Source organism: Montipora foliosa, chromosome 1 (genome assembly GCF_036669935.1).
Source record: "Montipora foliosa isolate CH-2021 chromosome 1, ASM3666993v2, whole genome shotgun sequence".
Lineage (NCBI taxonomy): Eukaryota > Metazoa > Cnidaria > Anthozoa > Scleractinia > Acroporidae > Montipora > Montipora foliosa.
The window spans coordinates 35,801,677-35,811,676 of record NC_090869.1 but is presented as its reverse complement, the minus strand read 5'-3'; the positions used below and the strand labels follow the sequence as shown (position 1 = coordinate 35,811,676).

Sequence of the window (10,000 nt, the reverse complement as noted above, 5' to 3'; positions counted from 1 at the left end):
GCCAGAATGCCATTTTGTTTTTCTTTGTAAGACTCACCGCTTTAAAAAATCTCTCTTCACCAGCATTTGAATGTAGTTGAATAAGAACTGTTTTGGTCCCGTTACTTATTGTACCAAATTTATGACTACCATTTCCTAGAAACCATTTCCTAGCATTTCCTAGATACCATTTCCTAGCATCTATCTAGCTTCAATGATGACAAATACATGTATCCCCAGGTCACATCCATGCGAAAATTGCATGATGATTTCTAATCATTTTCCTCGCTTGCAAGCTTTATTTCGGCTTCTGCCTAGACTTGGGGATGTCCTTCATCACTTACAAGAAGCTGATACATGACAAACTCTTCTTGAAGAAAGTGGGTATCCCTTGCATCAGTTGGCAGAACTGTGGACTACTTCTTCAGAAAGAATTCTACATCCTCAAAAGAGGCATTGTCTCTCTGAAAGAAGTCCACAAATCTAGCATGGATGAGTGTATCATCTTGCAAGGGGAGCTCAATGATAGAAGTCACACAATGTTTGATAGAACCGATTTTCTTCTTTTCATATCACACCGTCATTGACGACATTTGCCAATCAGACAACGTGAGAAAAAATGTACCTGCTAGTGAACTGCGGCCAACTCACAGAGTATCCACATACATAATTCATTGTTATTTCTATCACTGTCACAAAACTACTCTTTTGAAATATCTGGCTATTATAATATTTAAAAAAATTATGTATTCTACAAAATTAATTAGCTTGCTACAGTTGGACTAGCATAAACAGCTCACTTGCCAATAACTGTATTTATTATATACTCAACAAAATATCTTGTTTCTGATTGGCCAATGGCGAATGCATAAATAGGTTATAGAGTGCAATCCAGGTTATAGAGTGCAATATGGAAGTTGCTATGGAAACACCGGGGAAGCGCCAAATTTGAACACCAAAGTGAAAAAAAAAATGGCTGACAGTCGGTTTGCTTTGTCAAACCAAAACATCGTTGAGCAACTTAAAGAAAATGCGAAAAAACAAAAACATGTTGAAAGCTACACAGACCTGGTTGAATGTCTGGCAAACATGGGTGACTGAAAGAAAACTAGACCCAAAACTGCAAGAATACGAGCACAAACAAAGAAGGGCGTTTGAGTAATTTTGTTGAGAATAATTATACCCTAATAAATAAAAAATCGTATGAACCTGCTTGTGCATTTCGTGATTTATGGTCACTCGTGATGTTTTGAAAGTTCTCAAATTGAGAACTCTCAAAACATCACTTGTGTCCATAAATCACGAAATGCACTCGCGTTTGATACGATTTCCTATACATATACCGTACTATTCATCTTAGTTTATATTTTGTCTTAAAAGTAAGTACTTTATGTTTGACTAGCCTTCCAAAGGTTAATACTGATGATGATATTTTTCCCGATTTGGCTATGGATTACCAATAAATCACTTGTACAGTACAATTAGCAGTATATTTCATCACTGAATGGATGTATCCATTCTCTCACATACCCTGTAGGACTGCAGGCCCATTTCCCGTGGATCTCTCCCAAGAGGCATTTCCATCAGAAACATCAAATTCCATGGAGGTATGATCATCATCTTAAAACAGTACATTATAAGTCAGAGTAATCATAGTACCATACATCAAGCAAGCACTTTTAGCTTCACTAGGTATACTTTTGAGGGAATATTGGGTCGTAGACTTTCCTTGTGTACAAGAGACACATGGATGTCAGAGAACAGAGTGCTTGGCAATCGCTTCTACTGGTTGGGAACATAACTATTGTTTCCCGAATTTGTGTCTGTTGGCCAAATATTTTTCAGGCGTGGTCTTAGTTCTACAACTTTTTGCCCTTTTCTCTCCTTTTTATCGATTCTGTGTACATACACGTGCCGCTCGGAGATAACCTCAGGGCAGTGGTGTTAAACATTGCAATTTCTGATCATTACTAGCTGCATCTAGGATCATGTCAAGCAGGCCAGGCCCAGGGCAATTCCTCTCGTCAAGTTTTGTTATGAAGAACCCTAAAGTACCCTAAAGAACCACTTACTCTACTCTTAAACACTATCTTAGAAAAACCCAGCTTGTCCATGACCATGGCAATGGCCATCTGCTCCTTTCATACATCAAGCCTTATCGGCACATTGGTACGAGTACAATAGAGCGATGGATTAAAGCTGTTCTGGGAGCAAGTGGGGTAGATACAGCGAAGTTTAAGGCTCACAGCACTAGATCAGCTGTATATTGGGAGCAGTCAGTTGATTCCCACAGATGAAATCCTGAAACATATCAGATGGTCTCCAGTATCAACCTTTCAAAGTTTTATAAGAAACCTGTTATTGCTGGAAATAGCTTTGCTGGAGATAAGCTAGATAAATTGGTTTTGTGGATTGGAATAGTTTCGTCCACGTTTGTTGCTGACAGTAAAATCTCATGTTAACTGGGAGTGACGTCATCCAGATTTGTTAGAATTAAAAAAATAAACGAGCCTTTCCTGTAAGGTGAAGTTTGATGGTGATTTTACCAAATCCCTGGTGACTCAGTGAGGGTTAACATGCCCTCCCTCACTGTTCATTTGAATCTTCATAACTGTGTCCACAACCTTTAAAAATCTGGCCTCGGTTGTTCAAAAGGTGGATAACGCTATCCACCGGATAAATCACCATCCAGCGGATAAAAAAACTAGCAAAACCAATTGACTTATCCAGTGGATAGTGATTTATCCAGCAGATAGCAATATCAACTGGGGTCTGATTATCCATAACCTGCGATCAGGTGTACTTTTCTTTAGAGGGCGGAAAAGGTACGCCTGATACAATTTCTTAACGAGTCGTCTGCCACCCACCGGTCAAGAGTGATGTTATCTCATGCTATAAATGTGAGCCAATCAGATTTTAGCAGAAAGTACCTGCACGTTGCGATTCAAGGAAAGACGCGACAAAAACAAAATAGAATCTGCGAAGTCAGACTTTATCCATACAATAAAAGCTACTTCTACAAATCCCGCTTGACAGTTGTTGCGGTTTCTCTGTTCAACCCATCAAGGAACAAAGAATTTCAAGGTAAAGTCGGAGAAAAACCGAATACTTCCATGTAACATGGAACAAACAACAATTACAATTGCAATTATTTACAAAGTACTTAGGTCGATAATTATGTTTTTGACATTGGAAAGGTTATCATAATTTGAATTCAGGGAATTCTCATGGTGGCCCCCACATCCATCAGTGGTTATGATCAGTGTCTTCAAGTGTACAGAGCGTATAGGCATATGACGTCAGAAGGGCCAAATAAAGAAAGCGCAGTCACGGTTATGTCTAGAAATTAATCCCCGGGAATCGAACTCTTTTTCTTTTAACGGAAACATAAAGTAGGATCTTTTGTTCAGTTAAAGAAACCAAGGCACCTTATCTCCTGAGTAAACAGGCTCTATTCGAGAATTGTCCTTCCAACAGCCGATTTGTACTTGTAAAAGTCCTAATTATTCCTTACCAGATTTTCTCTTTAATTTGCTTTGTGCTTCGGATTGCATCTGAGGCTCGCAGGAAGCATCTGTCGAAATAAATGATGGCGAACAATACGTGAGTCGCTCAGAGTTAAGAAAAAACAGGGTGAATTTGAATCCAACATGGTCAAATTGCAGTAAGTGATAATACCTTCTGTTCGAAGAGAAGCCACAGAAGAAGATGGAAAGCTTTCACTTGTAAATAGGATCTGAGTTTGTTCCTTGGCAGAAGCATCTATAACAATCACATACAACAAACCATACATGACTTTACAGTAAGTTGGCATTCGCATAAATGATAAACGGAATACACAATACGAGTTTATTTGAATCATAATCTCATTAGTTCTGGCTCAACAACTCTTATCAGCAAATTAGGGGGAGGGGGAAACGTATAGAGAAGTTAATCCTTTATCACACAGACAAATGAGGGAATGACCATTTTATGGTAGTCTGTCACATTTCCCAACGAGTTTTGTCCAAGGCCTTAAAAACAGAAGATCATAGGAAAGATTCAAATACTCACTAGAAATAATCCAAAGAGATATACTAAGGTCGATAATTATATTTTTGGATATTGGAAAGGTTATCATAATTTAAACTCAGGGAATGCTCATGGTGGTCCTCATATCCATCAGTGGTTATCACTGTCTTCAAGTGTACTGAGCGTATATACAGGCATATGACGTCACAAAGGCCAAATAAGGAAGCGCTGAGACGTTGATGCCTAGAAACTTCCTTTCTACGCGACCACAACGTATCATCTTTTTTCCAGTCAAAGAAACCAACGCACCTTTTCACGTGAGTAAATGGGCATTTTACAATAATTGTCTTTCCAGCCAGAGTCCTGACTGTATTTAGCCGGTTTTCTACTGAGCGTTATAAGGGTTCTGCCTTAGTGAATTACTTTTTAGCTGCCTTTTCCATGAAATTTTGAGTTATAAAGCTGCCCTTCACAGCTGCTGATGTCTACATGATCGCGGTTAACCAACTTTCTAGATTTAGATTTGAAACGATTTTTATATAAAGGGTTTGAAATACATTGCTAATTCATACCATTAACTGAGTTGAACATCTTTTTGACAAGATCTTCACACTGCTCAGACCAGCCATATTTTGTTCCATAGGAGTCACGCAAAACCTTAGCCTCATAAAGCCTTGTCTGCCTTTTCTTGTTCCAGATGTGCTTGAGAGCTGCTGTCCACGCATTGGGATCCTCAGAGTCAATAACAAATGAAGAACCAAATGGGACATCGCTCAGAGCTTCTCCAAATCCCGAGTTTTTGCTGACGATCACAGGTAGCCCAGCTGACAGAGCCTCCAGACCTGTCAAACCAAAGCCTTCTGTACGAGAGGGCATGAGTACAAGATCCACCTCATGGAATAATCGCTTCAAATCCTCTCGGGTTTTAACATAGCCTCTCACCCTAAGGCGGTTTTCGGGAAGACCAAACTCAAGCAATCGTTTTGCAATATCCTCGTGTTTTCCATCGGGTGCTCCAACAAACATTAGACTAGTTTCAGGTAATGCCGCAACAGCTTTTGCTGCAATATCAAATCCTTTTAACGTGAAGTCTTCAGCGTCTCCACGACCAAACACTAAGACACTACAGTATTTTCCGTCTTCAGGAACGTGTTGAACACTGACAAATTCCTCAAAAATACCAGGAGTTAAGTCAAAAACATCTTGATGTTTTTGACAAAAGCGGAGATATTTGCGAAAAGCCTCTGCCAGCTTAGGCCCGATTGCTACAACGAAATCAGCCATCTCGCACAGTTCTACTTCAACATTGTGTTTTTCCTCGCCCCTTAAGATTGGATTCTCGTACGATTTGAACATTCCTAGTTCCTCAGGGTCAGTGTGTATCACTTGTATCCACTTGCATTTGTGAGAGTTGCGAATAACTTGCGCTTGGTGACCTAGTTTCACACCATGACCAACAATTACATCAATCTCCAAATGTGTTGGGGGAAAGCTGAGCTTCTCAAGATCTTCATACCCTGGCAGTCGTTTTGCCTCAAGAATCTTTATGTCATGGCTGAGAGCTACTTTCCTATCCTCCTCAGAGCATTTCGGTAAAAAGTATGTGATTTGGACTTCTGCGAATTTGGCCAGCTGTATGGCCAACTCTCTGTTGATTGTGGAAAGTCCGCCTTTACTGGATCCCCACTCAGAAGCCAAAATGGTGACTTGAACTTTGTTGGGGCCATGTTCTTGAGACTGCTGCAATGAGTCTGACGCCATAGTTAAGTGTGGTGGTAACGCTGTTGCATGCACTGGGTTGGACGAACCTTTAGCCAGAGCTATTCCGTGTCCTGAACACACATACAAAAGAAATTACCAGACACATTAAACTGTATGGTGCACCAAAAATGCGACTCAGTAAAGGAGGGAAGTATAGAATGTCGAGAAAGGCCCAGGGAAAAACAGTTTCTTAATAACTGGGGAACAAGTGGGTTTTCCTCTGAGCACTGGCTAATTAAGATTTGCTTTTTATAGTGCTTCCTGCAAGCTAAAAACGTAACATACTACATGTACTTCATGCATTCGCATCCTACGTTAAAATAACTATAGACTATTAGTAATTGCGGATTAGTAAAAGAGCGTTCGACAATCGCTTAAGCTTAGTTCCTACTGGCGAAATAAGGTTCATAAGCATAATCATAATCATAAACATAAACATAAGCTTCTTATGTTCTAGTGGGGACGGCCGCTCTAAAAACGTAAACTGCGTATTTAATGCGTGTTTCCGTTGTTTACACGAAACTACTGGTCCTAGACTTTAATTGGCCAAAACACAATGACCCCGTTGCGTCATTATGTTTCTCATTATGTCGTTATGATTTTCGCGTTCACACTGCAAAGAAAAGCGACATAGTCATAGTCAAAGCCATAATCGTAATCACAAGAAAATGGTCGATCACTTTCTTATGATTATGATTCTGTTGATCATAAGGGCGTCTATGGTTATGTTTCTGGACGTTCCCACTAAGACATAAGCGACATAACAGCGTTATGTTCGTGCTTATGATTTTGATTATGATCGTTATGTCGCTAGTGGGAACTAGCCTTTAGGAAGCAAAGCAGAAGGGTAGGAAAAGAAGCATTTTTTTTATACCTGGTCTAACGACCACTTATTTATTTTTCTAAAAGATTGTTGCACGTGGTTTTTGTAGTCAATCATAGGGTTTATAAATGAAGTCAATCCTAATACATGTATATAAGTCATGTCCCAAAAGTGTAATGCAAAATCCAATAGATGTTAAGTCCAATACAACGTTTAAAGGAGATATATTTAGCACAGCGTACGTTCAAGGCAAAAACTCGTCAATTAAATGGTGTTTTAAGCAATACTGTTACCCTAGCCGGTCCGGTTTGGTTGCCAAAAGTTCCTAATGAGAGTTTTTCAGCCACAAACGTGCAGCTCAATGCGATACGCCGGTAAAGAAAGGTTCGATAAATTTGCGTGTCTCCAGATACTTGGGTAAACAAAAGGTTTCGTGGTTGGGTTGAAGGCAAAAACTCGACAGCAAATATTTTGGCTTATGTGCGGAGTAAAACAAACCAGTAACGTCATGAATGGTCTCTCAAGTGACAGTTAGCCTTGTAGTGTCTCATAGGTTGACTGCTATTGATGTCTCAGGGTCTCAGGGTCTCTGGGTTTCAGGGCTCAGCGTCTCTCTGTATCTAGGTCTTTGGGTCTTTGGGTCTTTGAGTCTGTGGGTCTCGGGGTCGCTAGGTCTCTGGGTGTGTGGGTCTTCGGGTATCTTGGTCCTAGGTTTCCTTTTTGTGTTTCTGTTTCTGACTACAATAACATTATCTCGACGTTCCAAAGTGTTCATTTATTTAATTTCAACTTTTCAAACTGATCATTTATTTATTAATCACAAAAGAACACTAAATGCAAGGCTAAAAACACGACAAACGCCTTGAACATGAAAACGAAACGCGAATGTTAAGAATGTTTAGCAAGGGATGTGCAACACGCCGTACTTTAAAGGAACTCAACTTTAAAACAATTGTCAATTAACTCAAGGGTTTACCGTGCTGAAATAATATTTGCTACTCCCTGGCAATCATGTCCAGGTTTGACCCTAATAGACCACTTCGGAAAATGTCATAATACTCTTTGCTTGTCCCCCCAAATTTTGCATAAGCATTGTTTCCAGTTTCTCTTGGGACTTGCAATGGTCCCAAGAGAAAACAAAAACAGTGCCTATTCAAAATTTGGGGGACAAAGAGTATTATGGTATTTTCAGAAGTGGGCTATTAGATGCACGCCCAATTTTGACATGCAACACGAAGTATCCCTTTAAGTCTACGCATTTGCTACCTATTTTCAACAATAGGGTAAGGGTAATGGTTAGCGTTATTTTTAGCTTTGAGTAAATGCAGCAGTTAATCTTTACTTAAAGAGCAACATTTGGGGGACACTTTGTGCCATAAATTGTCTGTATTCCGAGACACGCGTGATGTTTAAGTTGGTGAGAAGAGCAAGAGGACACTTCATGACGCTTATTGACATCCACGTGCATCTAATTAGGGTCAAACCTGAACATATCTCTCCCTGGTGCTTTTTCCATGAGCTTGTAAATCCTTTGACTTTGCCTCATGTTCTCAGGGGTCTGCGGGTTTTGAGAGGCAGAAACAATACATTCGTCACATTGCTCCCCATTGGGGTGACTACGGGTAGCAGAATCTCTTTGGATATCAGTCAACCCACTGTCGATTTTACTGAAATTCTCTGTGTACTCAGCAACTGACACATTGAACGGTGCCAAGGTATCGCCAATTTCATCCGATGGAAGAGCTTTGTAAAAATAGTACGACCTGTCCACATGGAGTAGCGTGCCTAGCTTGACTTCTTCCAGGAGTGTCATTTGCTTACGTACTTCTTCTCAATCCGGACTTGTCCTTGAGCTAAACTGAACCGCGGCGCCTTTGGTAGCGTCTATGGTGCTGCACACTGATTCAAACCAAGTCAAAGATCGTTTGCAGCCTGAAAAGAGGTAGTCAAGCAAACCACGGCAGTAGGTTGTAGGTGTAGTAGAGGCAGTGCAAAGAACAAACAAGGAAACAATTACATCCGTTTTTATAAATGTGACAAATTTTTTGTCACATTTATAAAAACGGATGTAATTGTTTCCAGAGTGTCAAGGGTTGTACATGTACGTGTGCTTGTTTTAAACTGTGGCAACCCCTATGGTATGCGAACGGTTGCGTATTCAGTGGCCTCGGATCCCGTTTTCAGGAAACGTAGAAGGCCTGTTGGAAACGATGTCTTGGCAGGGTCAGAAACTCATTTTATGGAAAGCAGAGGTATAGACGTCATTGCACCACCTTGGTCAACGTTAGGAGAGCTTCTTTTCAATGAATGCACGTTTCATGTAACTGCCATGGATGCCGTAGACATAACCCTTCTAGAGAAAATATACAAGAGCGCTGTCAAAAGTATTGTAACAGCAGAATTTCGAGTGCCACTTCTTCACACCTTGAAGTCATCCCAAGAGAGAGAGAGATTCCAAAGATATTGGAATGCGGAAAGAAGACAACGTTTTTAGTGTGAATTTACCAAACAAATACAGTTAAATTTTGATGCTCCTGGAAAAAGCGACAGGGAGTAGCAAATATTACTTCAGTAAGGTAAACCCTTGAGTTAATTGACAATAATTGTTTTAAACTTGAGTTCCTTTAAAGTACGGCGTGTTGCACACGCCTCGCTAAACATTCTTAACATTCGCGTTTCGTTTTCATGTTCAAGGCTTTCGTTGTGTTTTGAGCCTTGCATTTAGAGTTCTTTTGCGATTAATAAATAAATGATCAGTTTGAAAAGTTGAAATTAAATAAATAAACACTTTGGAAAGTCTAGCTAATGTTATTGTAGCCAGAAACAGAAACACAAAAAGGAAACCTAGGACCAAGATACCTGAAGACCCAGAGACCCAAAGAACCACAGACCCAGAGACCTTGCGACCCCGACACCAACAGATTCAAAGACCCTAAGACCTAAAGACCATCAGACGCAGAGACCCTGACACAAAATCAGACTCAAGAGACCCAGAGACCAAGCAACACGATCCCTTCAAAATACTCTTCTCTTCCTCTTCTGTTCTTACTTAGTCTTAGTCTTAAATAGGCTAAAAAAATTTGAATACAATCAAAGTAATGTAATAAAAATTAACGTGTAAAAAAATATAACTAGACCCTCCGTGAGGGTACACTGGGTTGCCTGTGGTACGGGCACCGTTCCAGACAATTTTTTTCAAGTTGGGCGATCATTAAGAAGTCATACCAGACGAGGCCCTTTGGCTCACAGGTCCTCACACGTTCGTACGACGAAACAGACCTGTCCTTGCGTAATATGTAGCTCTAACAGTGCACGATATTGTTTTGGTATTGTCTATCATTGTAGTGCCATGGTAGAAGTCTTGGGTAAATAGTCTGAGAAGACATGTGGTTACTAGCAAAGTACTGAACCCAGAAAGATTGAAGA

At 40.2% G+C, this 10,000-nt stretch overlaps 1 protein-coding gene across 2 annotated transcripts in view; it reads right to left on the bottom strand.

The window, feature by feature from the left end:
* Positions 1-10,000, bottom strand: part of LOC137997581 (uncharacterized) — a 191,188-nt gene that overhangs the window by 177,752 nt on the left and 3,436 nt on the right. For both annotated transcript variants that reach the window (XM_068843667.1, XM_068843661.1), the window contains exons 2-5: positions 4,563-5,822; positions 3,658-3,741; positions 3,494-3,553; positions 1,510-1,599 (exon numbers count right to left, since the gene is read on the bottom strand). In XM_068843667.1, coding sequence (XP_068699768.1) covers positions 1,510-1,599; positions 3,494-3,553; positions 3,658-3,741; positions 4,563-5,751 — 1,423 coding nt within the window. In that variant the 5' untranslated portion in view covers positions 5,752-5,822. The remainder of the gene's footprint in view (positions 1-1,509; positions 1,600-3,493; positions 3,554-3,657; positions 3,742-4,562; positions 5,823-10,000) is intronic.